Source organism: Curcuma longa, chromosome 17 (assembly GCF_044706935.1).
Source record: "Curcuma longa cultivar G26 ecotype Majalengka, Jawa Barat chromosome 17, ITB_CL_G26_1.1, whole genome shotgun sequence".
Taxonomy (NCBI): domain Eukaryota; kingdom Viridiplantae; phylum Streptophyta; class Magnoliopsida; order Zingiberales; family Zingiberaceae; genus Curcuma; species Curcuma longa.
In genome coordinates this window covers 11695-35582 of record NC_133877.1, presented here as the reverse complement: position 1 = coordinate 35582, position 23888 = coordinate 11695, and the positions used below count along the sequence as shown (strand labels likewise).

The 23888-nt window shown below is 35.3% G+C and overlaps 1 protein-coding gene across 2 annotated transcripts; it reads right to left on the bottom strand.

Moving 5' to 3' along the window:
• Positions 1-445: 445 nt before the first annotated feature.
• Positions 446-23888, bottom strand: LOC141811627 (recQ-mediated genome instability protein 1). 2 transcript variants are annotated; one of them, XM_074699648.1, is made up of 9 exons: positions 23418-23888; positions 17977-18147; positions 15073-15218; positions 14651-14769; positions 10441-10856; positions 9677-9787; positions 9449-9577; positions 1629-2052; positions 446-939 (listed from the first exon to the last, which is right to left on the bottom strand). In XM_074699648.1, exons 1-8 carry the CDS (start codon positions 23886-23888, stop codon positions 1885-1887), a joined length of 1731 nt encoding a protein of 576 aa, XP_074555749.1. In that variant the 3' UTR covers positions 446-939; positions 1629-1884. The 2 variants fall into 2 exon arrangements, with proteins under 2 accessions (XP_074555749.1, XP_074555750.1); XM_074699649.1 differs by having other exon boundaries at positions 446-914.

Sequence of the window (23888 nt, the reverse complement as noted above, 5' to 3'; positions counted from 1 at the left end):
AGCAACTTACCACGCCTGGGTACACCTATTAACTCCTTCGGCATGGTCAAAAAATGGACAAATATTATAGCCAAGCACACCTCTATATAATTAAATATATGTTTTACCACACCACCAAATTGGAGAGGAGAGATCTGAATTTCTATAGGATTGGACCCAAACAAAATTGAAAAACTGAAATTTTGAATTACCAAACAAAAAAAATTGATATAGAGCAAACAAAACAAACGACCCAACAAGGATAAAAAAAATTCAATCTCAACCAGTATAAGAGAAATTAATGGAAAACATGTCAATAGGAAATCTTACTGGACCAAGTCTGTAACGGTTATAGGCCCAAATAACATAAACTTGAAGTTCAAAGTCCATAAAAGAAATTTGGAATTTAATCAAAGGATTCAAAGAGTTGTATTGAATTTTCTCCAAAATGCATCTTCTTCAGCACTACGGAAATTCAGAATTGGAACTCGATGTTATTGTTTGCATTTGCCACCAAAAGAAGTCCATGCGCAGGCGCTTCTCAAGAGCACCGCCCATGTGCAAAATCTTCTTAAATATGATACAAGCAGCTAGATTGAAGACAACTAAGGAACATAGATTTACACATTTCTCCACCGGTTACAAAAACTAAGAATCTAATACAAGCATAAGTTCACCTAGCTTCTGTTTGATAATCTGGTGATTCTCACAAGTGTCTTCCCTGCTGAATAGTCATCATCCCACACTCTCTACAGTCCATGACTGCACGTGCTGTGCATATCTCAAGCAAAAAAGTTCATGCAGGTCATCCTAGCACAGATGAATCCTCATACCCACTTAAGATGATTTCAGCTAATGAGCCGCAAACTTCTTTAGCAGTGAATCACCATCTGATTGATACAGTTCGATCCAGCTTCTTGTTCAACAGGTTATCCCTTTGAATAGTAACACATTGTCATCCTGTATATATTGTGCTTAAGTTACACGCATACAACAGTTAATAAACGGCAGAAAATTTACTAGGAGCTTTCAATGCTCTGCACATTGGAATACTAAGAGTGAATCATGCATTTAATTTGCTGTCATAAGTGCTAAGAACCTATTTACCCAAGTGCAAACGTAAAATTAGCCACTGATGAATCACTGCTGTAGTTATCTAAGTGATTAGAAAGGCCCCAATGCAAGAGTGAGAATTTCAGTTTTATCTCTGAATTATTCAGTGTCAGGAGCAATCAGCTTGCAGTAGAATGTGAGATTAGTAAGGGGTGGTGCCATAATGCCATCACAAGAACAAAACCAGAAAATTTGGGAGCTTGATAGCTTAAATCTATAGACAACAGGCTAGTTACCAAGGAGAGTTGAGCTGTATGCTACTGATTAATAGTTATGCAAAACTGACTCGTTCAACCAGTTTTTAAATGGTACATGTAGCTTCTATAAATGAGAAAAGGATTCATCTGTGATCAAATATTCTAACTATATGAAACGAAAGTATAAGTAGAGGCTTAGCAGTTAATTTATGACAGACATCATTCAGTTTATACGTATAACATAAAATAGAACTTGTTCTAGCAATGACCAAATTTATGCTACCAATATGTTGCTAAGAGTTGCTTCTTGGTATCACAAACAAATCCAATATATATTACCTGTAGAATACGCACTGGAGAATGATAGGGCTCCAGCTCTTGACATGATGACAAAACTTATATAGTTAATTTTTGAAATCTGACAACCTTCATTTCCAGTGATAATCTCAACTCATAATTATGGATCATTAGCAATGTCCCCTCTGTGCAAAGATTTGGAAGCCCTTATGAAAAACGGCAAACGACTCATCAAGATACCTCCAAAACGACTCAGTTGTGTCATGTCCCTTTTAAGCATAAATGAAGAAAATATATGTCAAGGAGATAACTCAATTAGATTCAAATTGGCAGTTGAAAATTCTTGTGAAACAGTCTTCTCCAATCTTTTGAGGAGCAGGCGTGCATCAGCGCTAGAAATCCCTTGATTCATCTCAAGGACAACAGGAAGAGAAGAACTTTTATTCATCTCCAGAAGCATTGTGCCCTGTTCAAACAAAATATCTTTGAGAGAAGAATCTAACTTAACAGCAGAAAAAAGTACAGGAGTTACAACCGAGGGTTAGTAGACTAGAATTGACGGTAGCATTTCTGACAAGGAGATCCAAGTTTGATACTATCATGAACACAAAATGTTGTTGTATTGAGAATAAGCAAATGGAAGGGGAAACTATCATGCTCAAGAACCATATTTTGTCTTCTGTAGTTCTGTTCTACCAAGTGACACCATCTACAGTGAATAGAGGAAATGGAAAATAAGAAATAAATAGGAACTGATAAAAATGCTCTAATCTAGTGGTATTTTATGTGCAAGAAAAAAAATGCTTCAATCGCCCAATGATAAGGACATTCTGCTGCTAGTCTATGAAAAATTTGTGTATGTTGATATCATGAATGTGAACTTACTATTGAAGTGAATGACTATTTGCTAGCTTTAAGGCAGGCTAACTGATAGATTTATGCTGATGCAACCGCCATGCCCTAGGTGGTCGGGTTCGATCATGAGTTTTGATGTGTTTAAATGGTCGGGCAAATGTTCAAGTTAGGTTTTACTTATGTATTTGAAATGTGTGTTAAGTTGTAGACCGAAATTGTAACATCCTTAAAAGATTGTAAGAGGTTTTTTTAACGCCGGAAAAAATCAGAGAAAGAGAAAGAATAGAGAACTTTCAGGATTTATTAGGTCGTGACCAAACGATTTGTGAGTTAGCATTGGTATTTCTTTTAGGTCGTGTGCTAACATCGCTAAGAACGAGTGATATTAGAGCTTCGAACCACGTAAATAGCAGCCATCTTACACATCTGAGTCCAAACAAGTGGTATTAGAGCTAGGAAGTTCTTTGTGAGCTATGGCCTAACTGCCGAGCTCACGAGTTAAGCAGCTCAAGACGATGGACGGATTGAGCATTCTCGTGAGTAGCCATCGAAGTTCGAAAGCGAATTCCATGTGGAAGTGACGAATAAAGGCATTCTTCAAAACCAACTTTTTGATATGATGCTAATCATGAAAAATGGTTTTGAGATGCCTAGTAACGTCAACCAAAAGATTTTGAATGAGCTGATGGACAAAGAAACAAAGAGAGGAATACATGACAAATGGAAATGTCGAGTGTGCCATCTACTGAGTGTGCTCCCCATGCACAAAATCAATTGAATTAGAGTATACAAGTCCAGAAAGGAGTTATGGCAGAGGCTAGTAAAATTGCATGAAGAGACAACAAAGGCAAAGTGGAAAAATGGAACCTTTGAGAGCACAAATAAATGAATTTGAGATAAAAAAAGGGAAATAGTGGCAAAGTTTCATGCAAGATTCAGGTAGCTAGCTAACAGATTGACAAGCATCTGAGAAAGTGGCAAATTGGACATGATTCAAAGTGTCAATTCATTCTCAAGAAGGCCTTAATTGGTATCCATAGTAGATTTGTTTCACATGTCTAAGAAATCTGAAGTATGTAGTTTAGAAAGATTTTTTTTCTCTATTATGGAATTGCATGAAACAAGAATTGTAGGAATAGTAGAAAAGGCCTCTAGAAGAAAAGATGTAGCTATTGCAGCAAGCAAGAAGAAGGGGAAGAAGAATAAGTATCCAACTCCACCGAAGTCATCATCCGAATCTTCTTCCATGGATAACATTGAGGAGAAGGCCTACATGGTAAGACAAGTAAAGCTTTCAGAAAATTAAATATTGGTAGGAGTAATGTAATGAAGATACTAGGGAAGAGGAAAAGTAGAAGAACAGTGAGGTGCCTCAATTGGCATAAAAAAAAGTGCAAATTCAAAATCAATGCCCAAAATTGAAGAAAAGGGAGGAGGAAAAAAACTAAGAGTTGAGGAAAAGACCAAGGAGGAACCTCAAGGCCACTTGGAATGACACATCTTCATGAGAGAAAGGAGTCAAACATAGAGCTAGGCATTACCTTCATTGAAATCGATGATGGAGTCTTAATCTCATCTGAGGAAGAAGGAGAAGGAAGCTCAAGTGAACGGGGAGATCAATCATATGAATCATGACATGGTAAGTGAGGTAAAGAATTAAAGATTTACTTGATCCATTATCTGGTTTAATGAGATCCTTAGATAAGGCTAAAATGAAAAATATGCATCTAAAGTAACTATTAGGAATTTTGGAGGACAAATTAGAAAATGTTTGCCCTGGTGATAAATTGCATAGCTTAGAGGAAGAAAACAAGAGGCTAAGGGAACAAGTAAATACCCTTAGGATTGCCTTAGAAGAATTTACTATTGTTATGCTAGGGCATAACCTCTTTGGGTGTCCAAATCCATCATTACTCCTTAGAGTGTCTTAGGGTAATCAAGCATATTGAATTCCAATCAAGATCTATTATTATACATGGTCGACTTAATACTTCGCATGGGTGAATTACATGTTCACATAGTTATGCTAGGGATACCTTATATGAGGTCTCAAACAAAACATAGGAAGAACTTGATTTTTGTATTGAGAAACTTAGATATCATTGACATGTTAGGGTGATACTATTGGTTCACAATGTTTGAGGTATCTTGACAAATCATAGAAATATCAACATAGTGATCATTGGAAAAGACCAATGCATAACTATAGTATACATTGTTTAAGGTTCTAAGATTATACTTAGAAATTTGTTTTGAAAACTTAGGGTTATTGTCAAACCTAAAAATTCAAAACAAAGGCTTTGAACTTATACATCGAGAAATTTTTAAATTTTTGAAGTTTGGGTCAATTTCAAAAATTAAGAAGAGTTTCATAAAAATTGATTTGTCTACAATAAATTGGCTTGAAACCTTGCAAGATTTAAAAGTTTTTCAAAATTTGTTTATTGCTTGTACATTTATAAATTTAGCATGGATGTGCAATAAGATTGCAACTGATTGACTCAAGAGATCAGTCGGTTGGCACTGTGATCAATTGGCTGGTGCCTCGTTGAAACTTTCACCTTGTTTTGATCAAATAAACCTAAGGATTTCATTTTAGATCCCTGATGGGATTAGGAATGCAAGTTTATTATGAATTTCATGATTTTAAATGGATTTCAAAAATGAAAATTGTTTAGTGCAATCTTTTTTTATGTGTGTCAAAGAGGAGAAAGGTAGAGGTTTAAGTTAGAAACTTAATTTCAACTAATTTCTTTTGAATTTGAAATTCTAACTCTAGAGGAAGCCTAGCTTAGGTGCCAATTTTATTTCACGGTTTACCTAACTTAAACATATTATCAAACATAAAAAATGAGAAATTGTTAGTGAGATCAAGCCCTAAGTGATTAGGATCAATCATAGGTTTTGATGTTTGGGCAAAGAGTTTAAGTTACGATATATTTTATGTATGATATGTGTATTTAAGTATGCAGAACTTGATAATATACACATGGAGACGACTTAATATGACCAAGGTTAAGGGATACCTAATGAGGCTTAAGGTCTGAAGACATTGGAGAAGGATAACATGGTACATTCGAGGGACCACAGGGCAAGGAGCATCGAAGTGTTACAACTTAGTGCACACAAGGGACGAAAAGTTTGATGGAAGATGGCCTCATGGCGAAGAAGCTACAAGGAAAACTCTTGGTAAGTTGAGAACCATGTACCTAGGAGAGAGTGCATATCAACTTAGGCAGACTTAACCATTAGATAGTTATAGTTGACAATCCAGTCAACTGAAGGGTTCCTTTAATAGACTGAACGGTGCCTTCAATCGACTGAATGGTGCCTTTAGTAGACTGAATGGTGCCTTCAATTGATTGAACATTCCTTCAACTGATTGGAGGTAGAGTCGACGACTTAAAGTGCATCAACCAACAAACAAAATGCTTATTTTCGAGGTCAAGGTTGGAGTTAGTAGACTGTTGAGTCGATCTAGTGGACAAATGATGGTTGAGTTAATGAGATAGTTGACTCAAACTGAACAGCTAGCAAACAAAATATTTGTTTGTTGATGGGTTAACTCGGGAGTTGATTAATCAAAGCATTCAATCAACTGAAGCTACACCATAAAAGCTAGAGAGAATCGTTAATGAGAAAAGGTTGCACAACAACGGTTAGAGGGCTTAACGACTATAGTTCATCAATTGGTTGATGGTGAAATAAGTCGATTAATCAACGTCAACAAAGCAAAATGGTAAAGTTCACTTGAAGACATTGGAGGTCTATGTAAATGACCAAAGAGGAGCACTTTAGAGCCAATGTTAATTGCTCAATTCTTGTAACTCTCTAAGATCATTATAACCTCTTCTCCTCCCAATTGTAAGCCTAAATTGTAATACCCTTGAAAGCTCGTAAGAAGTTTCTCTATCTCCGGAAAAAGTCTGCGAAGGAAAAAGCATAGAGGGCTTTCGAGAGTGATCCTTCAAAATAACATAGGTCGTGTAGTAGGAACATGAGTTCTTAACCATGTAAATTCACGAGTTAGCATTGGTATTTCTTTAGTTTTCAATTTCGTTGCATATAGTATTTTGTGTGCTAACATCATAGGAATAATAATTGAAGGTATAATAGCTATTGACCCCTCTCTAGCTTTTGGCCATCTCACACATTTGGGTCCCGACAAGTATCACCAAATTCGGAGAAAAATTGGTGATAAGTGGAAAGAAACTTTCAAGACACAAGATGGACTTTATGAGCTAGTTATACCCTTTGAACTTTAATATAATCCTAATACCTTCAAGAGGAGAGGGTGATGAATTAAGTCTTCACAGGGAAATTCTTTCTTTTAATGACATCATCATGATACTTGCTTAGAACACATTCGTCTTGTCCTTGAGACCTTTAGAATTGAAAAGTTCATGGTCAATGTGAAGAAGTGCTCTTTCTTACAACCATAGGTCATCTTCCTTAGGATTAATATCTTCAAAGAAGGCATTTTGATAAACCTAAAGAAAATCATGGTAATCAAGGATTAACCTAAACCCCACACCCTTTAGGATGCCTAAAATTTTCATGGCTTTGCGACCTTCTAAAGGCACTTTAGTACCATCATAACACTTGTAAAAAACGCTTTAAGAAAGGGGATTTTCCATAGTCTAAACCTACCCTTGTCGCCTTTTAGGAGATTAAGAAAAGGATGAGTAAGACTCTCCTTAGACATCCTACCCTCTGCAAACCTTTTGAGGTGTGCCATCATATGTCTAGGTACGGATATAGGAAGTTAAGACGGGCACTCAATTGTATTTTTTAGCAAAAAGATTAATGAAAGTTTGACAACTTTAATCGGCATACGATAAAAATTTTACAATATCATTCAAGACCTTAGCATTAGTGTTATTTGTTATTGCCTCGTGAATTTATCCTCACTTTGATCACAAGACATTAAATTTCATTCAATTTTAGAAGAAGTTAACCGTTGTAGATGCTAGATGCATCAAGTTAATATCCCTCTTATTCTCACATTAGCCATCATGAGTTTATGATAAGCGACAATTTACCTATTCAAGGCTACACATTTATGCATTATTGGGACTTCACAAGCAACCCTTATTTGAGAAATATGTAGATGGTTTAGTTGGACACTTTAAAAAGGATATCCCATTACTAAGAAATGCATTCTTGGAAAAGACCATCACCCTTATGTTGAATATATTTTATTGCAACAAGATGTCGTTGCTCGGATTGTATTGCAATGTCACACATGTTAGACAACTAAGGCAGCTAGGCAACACAAGTCTCTCTACACGTCACCTCAATTCCTCAACCCTAGTATTAGTATAGACTTTGTTTTAGGTTTACCTCGAATTAATTGAATCCACAACTCTAATATTTAAAAAAGGCATACCTTATTAGCCCACAATGCTTCATAGATAGTCAAGTTGTTGTTGAGGGAGATTGTCTAATTGCATTGGTTATCAGTTATTTTTAGAAAATTAAAGTTATTTGGAACTTATCTCAAGTATTCATCTGCCTTGCACCTACAAACTCATGGGCAATGGATAGAATGAGATTGTTAAGTGACACTTTTTATTCATCTAGGTTAACAGAGAAATTTGTTGAGCATACTAGATATTCATATTAATGTCAGCAGGAAGATTGCACTAAATAGTGAAGGTTATAAAATTTCAACTGATGCACATTATAAATTTTAGTATATAATCATTTTGAAGGAGTTTTCCTAAAAACTCCTTCAAGAAGATTCAAGTTCACTGCTTCTATACCTTCTAAATTCTGAAAAAAAATTAGTTTCTTACTTACCTGCTAACTTAAACATTAGCCTAATTTTCAATGTTGAGTACTTGCTATCTCATTAAGAGATATTCAAGCCTTCCTCCTTGTTTAATTTTTTTTTTCCAGAAAAGTAAAATTTTTATATATAGCACTAATAAAGAGTACAATAAGCGGACTTTAGTAGCGGCTCATATTGACAAAGTGTCAGATCAGAGTACACTCTTAAGGATTGGAATACATGAATTTGCACTCCTGAAAATCTTCTCACAGTCTAACTGCCCCTCATCAAATAAACTACTATTTCTTGCTCTCCACACATAGTGGACCAAAGAGGACAAGGCAAGATGTCAAGCCTTTGTTAACATTCAATTCCCACAATAGTATCCCCCGAAGACTCAATATCCTCGGTAGGTAGACATCTCCTGCCACATGTGTAGTCAATCCTACCTATATGTCATGCTTCTACAGTACCAGTTCTTGCACTTCTATCTACTATGCCACCCACCTCTCAGATCACACACATTATAGGCACTTAGATGGTGATAGCACCCTATGGCAGTATTCATGGGCACTTAGTGTATTGGAAAGGACATCCATAGATTTAACAACACTTGGATTACTAAAGATAAGCTTTGACACTTTGCCACCAAGTTACTTGAAGCTATAAAACAATAGCCACTTGATCCATCTACAAAGCTCCACCATTATGCAACAATGTTTTGCGTCACAAAGCGTCTCTTCTCCTGCTCAACGATGTCGAACTCCTGTTGGTGGGGGAGAATGATGCATAAAAGGGAAATAAATTTAAATTTTTTAAATTACAATTTTGAGTAGTAATAATTGCAATTTGATTTGTTATTTAAATTGATAGTAAATGAATAGAGGTAATTGTTTACTAAGTCTTCAGATCGAGTCTATATAAATATCCTTGTCGTCTTATGTAATATTCACTTTTTATAATAATATCCCCAATTTATCTTGCATGAGATTTTCCATCTGTGTAGGCAAGGATTTCTGCCACATGTTACATTAATATGACATGAGGAAAATATAACTTGGCCAATATAATTTTTTTTTTCCAAAAAAGGTTGCATCAAAACCAGAGGGAAGAGGAGCTCCACAGGATGTTGCCAATTGTTGATTGAAAGGGTTGCAAATTTACAGAATATGTAAAGCAAAAAGTATAAAACATGAGAAAATATAAGGTTCAAATTGTCACAAAATAGAACTACCTCAAACTTGGCCAAGAAAAGCTGGAACTTTTTCATTGTCTCCCTCATATCAGCAACTATTCTCTTTTCTGTGGAAGAAAGAGCAGCAGTTACTTCTTCTGGAGAATGGCCTATACCATTCTGCACAACCTGAGGAATAAAAGGTAAAATTCTACCAAAAATGGTCAATAATGAACAAAAAATTGGGAAAAAAAAGACAATATCAATCAAAAGCAAGAAAAAACTTACTTTGTGATCAATGAGGACCTCTGATATTAGACTTCCATCATCCACATAAACACTGAGTTCGTATGTTCTCCTTTCTTTGAATTGAAATCCTTTCACACCGGTCAAAAAACACTGCAAAAAATTAACAGTAATAGGTTCAATCTACAAGTTAAAAGAATTAACTGCTAAGTATGTACTATAATTCAATAGGTAGAAACTTAGGAAAAAGTGAGTCAATGTTTAATGACTCCAAATTAACAGAAAATTACTATCTCAGAATCTGTGAGCCAGACAAAGTGCTTCCATTCTTCCATTCACATCAAAGATTGAAGCAAACAGTGAGTTTTCATTATCAAATCCTTAATGTGCATGACTATATTATGCACAATGTAAATTTGTCCATGTAGGCTAGCAAGAAAGCATTTCCTCATAGCATGTTAGGATTCTGTCACAGCAATCAGTATTTCAAGTATAATAATATTTCTTTTCTATTCTGGTGTTATAGTGTAGTCCTTCCATGAAAACAATTTTCTCAAGTGCTTTGCTTGTAGAAACAGCAACAGATCTTCTTTGAAGTATTGTACTTGCAACAAATCAATACAAATGTGCATTATAAAGCATGAAAAAGGGTATCTGCACCAAAGCGAATGCTGACAGAATTCAAGAAAGAAAACAAACCTTGTTTTAAAAAAATAAAAATCAAAGGACTTCAACAAAAATTTGAATAAAATAACGAATGGCCACAAGTTACTAATGTGATTATAGAAAAGAATAAAAAAAGTGACCTTAATCCTCCTGTGAATCTGTGGTATCTTGTCTTTCTCTGTGGTCCATTTAGCAAATAAACAAGCCAGATATGTGAAAGGGATTGAGTCCACGCCACTTAGAATCAAGGGATGTTCTATTTCAACTGCATCTTCCACATCTGAAGAATGGACATGCTCCATGGTAGAGAGAGGATTAAGGGTTGAATTTGACAGCATATCCAATCTGTTTCCATGGCAAGCAGGTCCCTCAGTAATATTTTCTTCGATATAAGCAGAGTATTCTTCTCTCAGAGGGATCCTGGCACTTTGAGCAGCAACAACTTCATTGCTGTGTCTCACAATACAGGGATCATCTTGAATTGTAGTACCCAGTTCAACAAATTCTGGGATTGTGGTACGTGCTGTGACTATCCCAGCATTAGCCAAATTGGCACCTACAAAGTGATTGCACATTAGATAGAGAGAGAACTTTGGATTGTGTTTCCAGCATCCTAATTACAATCCATGAAATATTAGGATCATAGGTGAAGTACTACACTGGGATACATTTTCATTACGTGATGATGACTGTAAGTACTAAGAGTAGAAAATGTTCAAGCATACAAGAAAACTTACAAGGAAACTTGTGCAATCAATCTGAGAAGCCTGAGAAATTTACAAATTATTTAGCAAAGTTGAGCAGAGAACAGAAATATGATGCAACTCCTGTAGTCTTTCTTTTATATATATTTCAATGTTAAATTTGTGAGCAAATAATATAATGCATTAAAAGGGTAGCCCGGTGCACAAAACTCCCGCCAATGTAGGGTCCCGATAAAGAGTCTATTGTACATAGTCTTACCCAACATTGCAAAAGACTGTTTCCGCGACTTGAACTCATGTCATCAAGTCACACAACATCAACTTTACCATTGCGCCAAGGCTCCCTTTCAAGTAATATAATGCATTGACTAAGGAAATTCTTATTAGGTGAATCCAAACATATCAGATTGTATGCTTGTGTATTAGTGGCTTTTGAGATTCCAACTTCTAAGAGATTTGACATAATATGTATACAACCTCAATCAGGGTTGGTTGTAGAAAAGCATAAATTAGACAGATGACCAGGTCAGTATTAGTATTGTGCAGAAAAATGGGTGAGAACATTACAAGTAAGCATTCAAATGCATATACCAAAGATGAAGATAGGCATGTCATATGTTAAAGAATCCCTTTTTCTCTGAGATTTGCATTTGCCTAAAGTTTTTAGGGACCTAATTGCAAATACCATATAGCTGCCATTGTGATAATATGCAACTCTATCCCCTCCACGATCAAGCTTTGATGACAACTCAATGCACGTCAGCTCTACCTCGCAACCTCCCTATGTGACATAGGGGCATTCACCTGCAACCAAAAGCACATGACACCCACGTACTCATGACGCCAACAACTCCATGCCCATGACTTATTCTGCAACCAGACCTCTCAATGATGCCATCAAGTGCTCATAACTCTACATAGCATCTCTTATTGTGCCTACATATAGACCTCTCAGTGACTGCCTTCTTCGTGCATTGTCCCTTCCTCAAGGGCATCTCCTTGTGCATCAACCTCACCACACGACAATTCTGTGAAGTTCCTACACAAGCATAGATAACTACATCGTCTCTTGCAACCCCATCTCTATGTACCCAATACATTCTTTCCAATGAGCTCATTGTTAGATCCCACATTCTTCCTCTCTTTTTGGGCAGCATATATTGTTTTAGAAAGTAAATCTTTGTTTCTTCTCTTTCAAAGTCAAATAGCATTGCTCTACTTGGTGATCAAAAGCTATCATCAATATAGAATATCATATTCATCTATTAGTTCCCAATTATCCTGTACCGTTGGTTCTTAAGCCTTTTTAAATCCATGACAATGGCCATGGAAAAGTTGAATGGGAAAAGCAATATGCTTTGTGGGCTACAAACCTACAGCAATTCAAGTTTGAATTCAGTTCACTGGCCGATGTTAGTCGGAACACCTTACCACCCAGGCTACAAAGATTCATCAAAACCTCGTGGGAGCAAATTGATCATCAATTAATTGTTCTCCTTTGATAGTCTATTGATCTCAGCCACATTAGCATCTTTCTACTATAAGTCTTGGTCGTATACAAGTCATCTACGGCCTATGTTGTGATTATATATTTTTAGTTGTGGAAATCAATCACCAAGATAACCAATTTTAGTGAACGATTACAAAGTTTTGATTGAAAAATATAGTCGATCCCATCTAGTGGGATAAGGCTTAATTGTTGTTGTTGATTATAGAGTTTTGATTTCAGAAACATCATTCAGATTCAGTCAAATGTATTGTTCTAAATGGCAGTTGAGGTAGGCAGCGGTCTAGATTAAAAAAAATTTAAGGTGTGTTAGTGACTTTAAAACACTTCCGCCTCGAGCCGTCGTTGTCAGCATCACTGCTCTTGCCCTCCATTGCTATCGTTGTCGCCGTCATCAGCTGCCATAATTAGGTCGAGCTTTTATATATTTTGAATCCAGTTTCGACATTTAATATTTCAGATTCAGACGCGTCGTCAGACCTGAGCGACACATTCAGGCTCGTCGCCAAGCTCGAGCAACGCATTCGGACTCGCAATGGGTCTGGACTCGTTGTCGGGTCTAGACGATGAGTCTGGACTCGTCGCCAGGCTCAGGTGACTCGTTCGGACTCATCGTCGAGCTCAAGCGACGCACCTAAACACGTCCCCCACATCCAGTGACGTGTTTGAAGCTGAAGAAACGCCACTGACACACCAAACACGCGAACCAAGAATAGGTTTTTTTTGAACTTAGGATTTAGTCAAATAGCAATGATTAGGATAATTTAAATAGGCTTAATTAAAACCTAATAAAATTATCCTATTAATTATATATATATTTAAATATATTTTTTATTTTTTAAAATATTTAGATTAACTTTTTATTTTTAGTTAATACTTAATATATTTTATAATAAATTTTTTTCTAATTTTTTATCCTTTATTTATAAAAATAGTAAAAAAAATTCAATTGCCTAGGTAGCCGACAATCACTGACCGCCCCGCCACCGCGTACCACCATTTACAACACTGGTCAGATGTTATGCAAGATTACTTTGATAAACTTCTTATGTTTATTTTCCTTTATGCTATCGAGTTTGAATTAGAAAAGACTAGAGTTTAGTAGGCTTTTCACTCCACTCTTGTAGAACATGCAGATGTGGAAGTTAGGCTTGTACCGCACTTTGCCATCTTTTCACCTATGATAGACTGACTCACTTGGCCAATTCAATTGCCACCTAGAGGATCACGTGGTGATGAAGGTTGTCGAGCAAGGTAGTAGCAGCCATGCTGATCTATAGGCTATGCTCAAGTGCTCCAACTGTGGGAAACTACTACTCTCTTTATGGCTACCCACCTGGCCATCCTTTACATGCAACTCATGTAGTTGAGTCACACATTACTTCCTGCGGCAATCCATCAACCCATATATACTTTGCGTTTGATTCCACTATTGAGTTCTTATTGAGGTATATTTGTGCTTCTTAAGATGCTATCAATACCTTATCTCAACCAATTACCTATGGTGGCCATTGAGCATAATTTTGGTAACATCTTTTCCTCTTATAATATCCTACCAATGTTAGAAGAGCTAATGGGTCTTACGCACTCATGGGTTAAGAATGTTTCTATTTCACTTTTGTTGCCTTTGTTCTCAGTATTCTATATAATTAAGTTTCAATGCTACTTTTCATTTAGGATCTAAGGATGAATTTCATAGATCGTACTAACTGGATATGCCATTATCGTCTTTGGATCTTTTAGCAGCTCTATCTATCTCTAGATTTATAATTGTCCTCATCAACCTAGTCTATAGAGTTTAAAAAATAGTTTTTAGTGCTTCTAGTCATTAATTGTCTTGAGTATAAGTTATATTTATTAGGAAAACATAATTGGTCTATGTTCCCTAGTAGAGTCCATAAATGTGCTACTACACCTTTTGTTTTACTTCATTTTGATATTTTAGGTTTGAGTCATGTCATTTTCACTCTAGAGTTTGAGTATTGTGAGACATTCCTCATTAATTGAATGCTTTCTAAATGGATTTTTCCAAACATTATATGTAATAGAATTGCTTTGTAAAACAATTGTAAAAAGACAAATTATCAAATATTAAATTACTTTTAGACAATGCACTTTGGTATAAAGTGACAAAAGTACCTTGATCCAATACTTGCGAATTTACTGTTGCTGAATTTGTTGATGCACCTAAAACATTGTTGGAGGGCCATGCTGCAAGACAAGCCCTTGTAGACAATGGACTTATATTACCACGCTTCCTGTGGAAGTTAATGAAGTGAAATAACATTTTTGAGCTCCAAGATGATCACAACAAATGAAAAAGAGAAATTATAAAATTACCATGTATTACCAAGCTTCTTGTCGATATCAATTAGTCATCCTATATTTGTTAGGAAATTTTTTAACCAAACATTTGATGAAATGTCCCCCCTCCCACCAATACAAACGCACACCCTCCCATGACCATTTAGGAAGAATTAATGGAGTCCATGATGGCACATCAACCATTAACAGTATCCTCAGAGATAGGAAGCACAAAATGTGAAAATAAAGCATAGTACCTTTTGCCTCGTGGTGGTTTATTTACTTCAGCAACAAGCCTCTTCCTTGCAGCCTCTAAATCCTCAACTAGCCCCCCAAGCACCGTAAAAATTTCTGGGACAAGCATTAAAAGCCCTCGGCGTATGTGCACATTATGAACAACAACCTACAATTATAAATAACATGCCTTTAATAAAGTAATGTATTTCATCTATTAATGATGAGACGCCTTCACAACCAAAGACAATCAAAAGTGCAAACTTGTATAACTGAACAAATAACTTGACTTATAACTCTACACAACAAGCACTGTTAATGTGAAAAAATAAAAAAGAGGTAAAACTAGAAATAATGATCATCTCAGGCATAAACATAAAAAAATCTCAAAACCAAGAGTAAGGACCAACCTGTGGAACATTGCTGAGTTTTCATGTTCAAATTTAGATTCAAAAACATATCTTATACTATGTTATGTCCAATATTTTCTCAAACTCCATAAAACTTTTTGGAGAATTTTACCTTCCTTGTCCAGAAACTTTGATTTGAGGGAGATTAGATATGATTTCAATTTGAGTCCAAGTTTAGCAAAACCCAATTAGAAATTAATTGGGATTTTGACTAAGGTTAAGAGGGATTAGATCCCAAATACTCCTAATAGGAAATAGAGAACTAATAATAAATGGTACAATACAAAGGGGATAAACATGCTACCGGAAGGATCCTAATCCATTGTTTGAATACGTTGGTTGTTCCAAGTTTTGATATATTATCATGTGTTTCAATTTTGTGTTTTGATCCATGAATATCTATCATGATTACAGTTGTACTAAGGCCCCAATGTAAGGTTTAGGTTGAGTACTGAGTGACATCATGAAAAACCAAGTGTTAAAGAGGAGAAAAGAAAAAAAAAGGATGAAAATTGTCCATCAACTTGACCAATCTGAGTGTCAATCAAGCAAGGTCAGATATTGTGCTCCCTGATTGATTGGTTGTTGAATCCCATGTGATTTGAAGCTTGTTCAATCTGAGAACCAATAAAAAAGTGAGGGGTTTCTAAAGATTTTCAATAGATCACAGAGTTGTGAGATGGCCATTTTGTGATTTAGTCTATCCCATAGGAGATTGCTAGGCCCTTAAGGAGGGACGAAGACGTCGAAGAGAAGAGTTTTCAAGAGAGCATCGTTGTGCACGTGAAAACAAAAGAGAGGAGTTTCGACAGTGGGCTAAATAACGTTAGAGACACAAATTTTAAGCAATGATCCAATATATTTGGATAGGATTTGGATAGCAATGAAACCGTAGTTGGAGGTTTTGGATGGTAATATAATAGATAATTAGATATAGTAAAGCAGATTGAAGGTTGTATAAGAAACTCAACTAGTGTTTAGAGTGATATGTTGATCGAAGTCAAATCTATCAATGGTTTGATGAAAGTGACTGAGGCAGAAGTGTGGCCTCTAAGAAAGAATTAAAATTTAAATTTGATCTTTCCAGGTGATGCAAAAAGAGAAATGTGGTTCAAATAAAACTATCCTGCGTTGATGGCAAATCCATGATGATACCTTGTTGCTTCCAATGATTGAGTTGCTTATTATTCATTTAAGAAATCATGCAGGAGAGAGAATACATGATGAGACATAAAAGAGATGAGCTTAGAGAACCAATCAAATGTTGATCATGTTATACATGTTTTGACTGAACAATTGTAGCTTATCGTGGAGGAATTACAATGTGTTAATTCATAGTTTTAGAAATATAGGTTAATGATTCATGTATTTTTCACTAATTTATATATTAATGAGGTCATGGTTGTCAAGATACTACGGATATTAGTATCTGGCATTTCAAAAGTATCGACCACATAGAATCAATCTAATTGGAAAGGTAATGCAAAACTAACAATAAAAAAAATTGAAAAATAATTATCATTATTATTTATTGATCTTACATTATTACATTATCAAACAATATATAAATATCTTTTTAAATAATATGATATTATTGTAAAATTAATTAGTATATCAGGATGAAGTATGTCATAGAATATCAGTACATATAGCATATATCCTGTGCATATTTTATCATTATTACAAACTATTGCGAATAAGATCACAAAAATAATAACAATACTCTAAAATAATTCAGAATATTATAGTTAATAACAATCCTATTATCAATATTAATCAAGTAAATGATATAACTTTTGTATTTTGATAGTCTACATTATTTATAAATAATATAAACAAGATTATTGATAATTGAATGTTATTTGCTGAATAATTAATGTAATTAATAATATTATTATTCTAATTTTAATCAACTAAATGATCTAACCTTTTCATAATAATAATTACTTGGTCGGTCATTACTTACATAATTATTTACTCGTTAATATTTATTTTTAATTAATATTTATAATCATTCAAGTATTGACATCTAGCTTCCTTGTCATCATTATGTTACTGCATTTTCCAAAATGTGCACCACTACATAAAGAGCATGACTGAGCTGAGCTAAAATGGTAATATTTTCACTAAATAAGCAAATGTAAAACATATTCAAATTCCACCTCTTAAGTTGATGGCAACGTTTCCAGGTAATGAATCCCACATCATAACGATCATAACTGAAGTACTTATAACCCACAAACTAAAACTATCTTCCTCAAGTATGATAGATCTCTTGGAGGCTTAGCAAAAAGGAACAAAACAACTTAGGCTTAGAATGATTAAAAGATTCACAATAAATGTTTCAGCAAACAACAGAAAAAGCAGACATTTTTCAAATAGTTGAAAGATAAGAATAGTAATGGAGAATACAAAAGTTTCACAAAAAGATCAACAAGCAAAATGAACTGAAGCTCATTGAGATTAGACAAGACAAGGCAATGTTCAAAAAAAAGGCTACAGAAGCTAATAACATACCTTCAGACCAGAAGAAGCAAGAACCTCAAGTTCTTTAATGGGTCTATATTCCATGCCAAATACGCGTTGCACACCATCTGTCATTGACAATTTTAGGCATCTCTTATATCCAACTGGTACTTCATGATATCTTTCTCGAATGGGGGCAGAGATGTTAACAATTTCATCAATCTGGAATTCATAGAGGGAAAATCTAGTGTAAGTGAATGGTGAATGTATTGTCAAACATGCATGGACTACTTTGCCATAGAGTAAAATATTACCATATATATTACTTTGATTTTTCATAATTTAATCACTTTCATCTAAGTGATCAAGTTAGACACCTATTGATACATGTAAACTAAAACCTTAACCAATGCCAAAATGTGCAGACCCGCTTACTTGCAAAGCCTTCATAGGACAAGGTTCAGCAATATAAAACTGCAATGGCATCACACTGAAGAATAGATTAAAGTCAATTTGCAGATCACCAATTGAATTCTATTATATACCCTGTGAAAGCAAAGTAACTATAAATTTGAAACTTTCAGCCAAATATCTGCAACCTCTTATCATGATTCCAGAAGTTGTTCTGGGAAAGTCTCGACCAAAGTAGAAAATTTTTCCCTTCTGCTATATCATCCTATTTTAGACTATAAGACAACAAAACTAATGAAGAATGCTCGGTGAAGAGAAAAGTACAGACACAGTATGAAAATCATTATTCATCATTCCCTAACACCTTAACAAATTCACCAAATTGACTTCATATTATAACACAAAAGGAAAAAATAAAGTAGATTTCAGATCAACCTTTCATCCAAGGTTTAAAATCTGAATTGTGCCAGAATTTTGATTTCTAATTGAAACAATACAATTTCTGTGTTCTGATGGTACCATTTTGATATTTATTTAATTGAATTATTAATAATAACATGATTAATTAATTAACTTTTTATTGTAATTATGTTTTACTAAATAATTAATTAGATTGTTAATAATTAATAACATGTTTGTTCTATTAATAATTGTTGATTAATTTGATCACATAAAGACTTAAAAGTGTTAGCAACGAATTAATTTTAGCCATAGTCACCTGTGAACTGTTAAGATTTTTAGTTTCATAATGATTTAATTTATAATGTATTCAACTTTTGTAGGTAGAACGTTAGGATGAGCAGCCAGAAAATGAATCCTTCAATTGTGCTCTACAACAATGAATCTTTCATTGTTGAGGATGTAATTTTCTTTAAGATGAGTCTACACATTTATGTAATGAAATTTGTTCATGAGCATTTGATTAAACGATCATTAAATGTTGCTTTGTTTCTTGTAGAAAAGCTAAATAACTCTCAGATGTTGTGAAATAATTCATTTGATTTTAATTTAGTTTTGTTTCTTCCGCACAACCGATCTCACTTATGTTAGTACCGATGGAATCAAAATATCTCCACAATAGTATGATATTGTCCACTTTGGGCCTAAGCCCTCATGGCTTTGTTCTTGGGCTCTTCCCAAAAGGTCTCATACCAATGGAGATACTTTCCATCCTTTTAACCCCATGATCTTTTCCATGTACTTTAGATGTGGGACTATGTTTGCACCCTTGCAACCCAACAATTCCCCTCTCAAACAAAGAACCACAGGCCCCCCTCAACGTCGTTTTTGATGTCTGAATCCTCGACCCACCAAGACTTTTTGCCCCTCGGTCCACCCGACCTACTAGGACTTCCCACCTAGCCGCAGCTAGGACTTTTTGCCCTTCGGTCCACCCGACCTACTAGGACTTCCCACCTAGTCGCAACTAGGACTTTTTGCCCCTCGGTCCACCCGACCTACTAGGACTTCTCACCTGGTGTCTGGTCCTCTTGATTCAGACACGGGAGCACCCACTTCCTTTGTTTAAGGTTCAAACCACATGGTTAGATCTGGATCATGGCTCATCCGGCGGTTAGTCCGGTGAAAAGCGGTCTCGCTCTGATACCACTTGTTAGTATCAATGAAATCAAAATATCTCCACAATGGTATGATATTGTCCACTTTGGGCCTAAGCCCTCATGGCTTTGTTCTTGGGCTCTCCCCAAAAGAGCCTCATACCAATGGAGATACTTTTCATCCTTTTAACCTCATAATCTTTTCCATGTACTTTAGATGTGGAACTATGTTTGCACCCTTACAACCCAACAACTTAGTGGGATAAAGACTTAGTTGTTGTTGTTTTTTTGTTTATTCCACGTAAGTACAATTATTAGAGTGGATATAAGCTAATGTGATATAATATTTTTCAAATTTTGAGATCTAAAATTTTTATTTTAGATTTTAATTGGATTTTAATTTTTTTAATTAAATTTATTTAATTTTACAAGTATTAAAATTTAAAAAAAATATGACTCAACTCAATCAAATTTCTAAAATTTTAGATTCAAGATTTTTTAATAAAATCAAATTCGAATTTGAAAATTTGGTATCCTTCAAATTGACCTAGATAGAATTGATCTTGATATTTTAAAAAAAATAATCTACAATGATTAGTGTGCGCCTATTGCAATCATCATCTTTTTTCAATAATATTCCAATGAAATTGGTAAAAAAAATTGTGAAGATAAGTAAATAAATTATTTTTTAACTTAATCAAATAATTTTTCATTCAATCAAAGTGTTATGTCAAACCCTAAGTGTTAATTGGCACTCGAACAAAAGCTAAGAGAAAGATACAGAGGAGAACAAGAAGCTCGACGCAAGCTTATCATAGCTTACTCATAATCTCTCTTGGACTCTTCTAGCATCACAAAAGTTAAAACATGAAAAAAAAAACAATTTCATCCCATTTAAATCTTGTCAAGTTAAATTATTTTTACATTGTTTAGGATCGAGTTGAAGTTGGTTTACAGTTAGGTGGAATATATTAAGTAGACATAGTGCTTAGGATCAAGTGGTGTTCGAACCAGACTCGATTCAAATTTATTTTGGCCTATTTAAAATTTAGTCCAGCTCAATCATCTTTAATTAGAACAATAGTATTTTAAGAGGTTAGGAATTATATTCAATTCCCTATTTTTTCTCTCTCCCAAGCTCAAAGTGGCTTAGTTAGTACTCTATTTGATTGGAGTATGTTTTTCAGTCGACTAATACCTAAGTTGATTAATCAATTGATTTAAGGTAAATGAAAAGGGAATAGATGCTTATTGTTCGCCTCAACCTATGTGCTAGTTGACTAATAGTATGTACTAGTTGAATTGATGGTAGCTTAAGTCGACTACAGAAGCAATTGATTGTTGTAATAGAATAGTTAATTTGTTATGCAATCAATAAAGGGATCTTGAATTGCAATTGAACAATTACAACGAAATTGTTAGCTATTACAACAGTGGAATCCAAAAGTTTCACTAAAGAGCAGTCGGCTGATGGCAGAAGACAGTCGACATAGTTGTGTGGCCACGTGCAGCAAAGACCAGTCAACTAATCCAGAACATAACAACATAGTTTAGAGGCAGCTTGAGGACTTGGGTGAAGGTTATAAATATAGGGTTGTAGGTTATGTTTTTACAACACTTTAAAAGCATTGTTACTCTGCCATTTTCTCAAGTCTCTGACTCTCTTATTCCATTGGTAATCTCCTTTTGCTCTAAATGCTTTACTTGTAAATATGACAATTAAAAGGGATTTCTTCACTTTCGAAAGGTATCCAAGAAAGAGAAAAGTAGTGGATTTTGTGGAGTGACCTGCTAAAAGATCATAGGACGTGGTGTATGGGCTATCGAACCACATAAAATATTCGAGTTTGTATTGTTCACCTCATATTCTTTTATCATTTCAGTTTGTTCATTGTGCTTGTGATTTTCTTTTAGTTAAACTTTCTTTGTTGTGATAAAAGGTTTAAGAAAGGCTATTCACCCCACCCACCACCCTCTAGCCTTCTCTCTAAGATCCTACACTTGGTATCAAAGCAGGTTAGTTACAAAGGACTAACTACTAGAGAAAGAACATTTTCATGGTGATGCAAGAAGGATTTAGTACAATGAGACCTCCCTATTTCAACGGCTCATATTTTTCATATTGAAAAGGTAGGATGAAGTATTATTAAGGTTTCAAGATGCCCATTGACGAGTTTAATTTCATCATCAAATCCCTGCACACATGACAAAGGGGCAATCAAACGCTAAAACTACTACCACTCTTCGATGTGGGCTTTCATCTGAACAATATGCCAAAATTAAACCATTTAAAAGCACAAAAGTGCATTGGGACAAGCTCATAATATTACATGAAGGTACACATGACTCCAAAATAGCTAAGAGTGATTTACTTATGAATCAATTGTAGAAAAGGCAAAACCATTAGTGTAAGATGAACATAAAGAAAATCTTTAAGGAACCAAAAAAAACCAAACTAGAGGTAAAACTACACCCAATCTACTCTAATTTGTTTTTGAGTTTTGAGTGCAATAGGAAGGGTCACTACAAGTCAGAGTACCCCATACTCAACAAGCAAGAAGAAAAGAAAAAGAAAAAGACTCTAAAAGCAGCATGGGATGAATCCTCTTCATCTTCCTTCATCCAAAGAAGAAAAATCAAACAAGAATACTAAAATGTAACATTCATAGCTTTCAACAACAATGATAAAAGTTCAAGTCATGAAGGCTCATCCTCGAATAACTAGTAGATAAAGATTGAGTTAAGTTGATGAAGAAAATAACTAGTTGAAGGATCAAAACGAGTAATAGGGCCTAGCCTATTCTGACACTAAAAACAATCTTTAATTTAGTAATTCATGTATGTCAGGCACCTTCACTTCCTCACTCTCTGAGTCAACCTTGAATGCCAGCTATTTTCAAATGATCATTCAACCACAGAATCCAACTAGCACATATTCCTTATTCAATGACATATATAGAAATTTTGCCCCTTTCTTACAAAGACTGCTACAGCCAAGTCTGATTCAGTTACATTATATTTAGTTTTCTGTTGCTTGGTCTCTTCTTCCTTAATTTTCTGCAGATAGATACTTTCTCATTGGCTAGCTAAAATAATTAATTTTCTCCAGATAGAAACTTTCCATTGGCTAGCTAAAACAATTACTTTATGCTCACATAAAAAACACAGAAAACACTCTTAGCAACTAGTTTGAGACTAGATATAATAGCAAAATCACAGAAGACATTCTTAGCAACAAGTTTGTGACTAGATGACATCAAGAATAGTATCCGCCAAATTAACTTTAAAGCAAAGGCCATGGATAATAAGACAGACTTGCTCTCATGACTAGACCATGCAACTTATAACCTCTTTTAATGCATCTTTGAGCGAACCACTGTTGCCTCGTATAATTTTTTTTCACACAAAGAAAAGAAGGAAAAGCTTTATTCAATTACTCTAGAAAGACAAGATAAACAAGTTTGCAAGCATCTAGGGCAATGGAATTGTTTCTAAAACGCAATCCCTAGAGGAAGAAACGCTTGCCTGAAGAACGAAAGGACCCTCGAGCTCGGTCTTGTGCAATCTGTGAACATCCTCTGGAAGGACGCCGGCACCGGAAGTATTCATGTCGGAAAGAAGGAACAGTTCGAAACACCTTTTGGCCCTTCCGGCGACATCCAAACGAGAAAAATCTGATCCACTGGCCATCAAAGTTGCGGCGCACGACTCCAACCATTCTGACCGGAGCCGTAACCCTAGACTCCTGAGAAAGTCATCAATCTCTCTGGTAAAACCATCCCTCTCCTCCTCCATCCCTCCGGATGCGGCGGAGTCTCCAGCGCGGCCGGGTGGGGCTTCAGCCACGGGTGGTGAAAGATCTTCCGGAACGTCCATGAAATCGTCGTCGGAGATCTCCAGTAGGGTGTTAGGGTTCGGAGTGATCAAGGTTTGGGGTGGTGGGGCGTCTTCATCATCGTCGGAAGAACTCGGCAGACGGAGGTGCCTTCGCAGCAT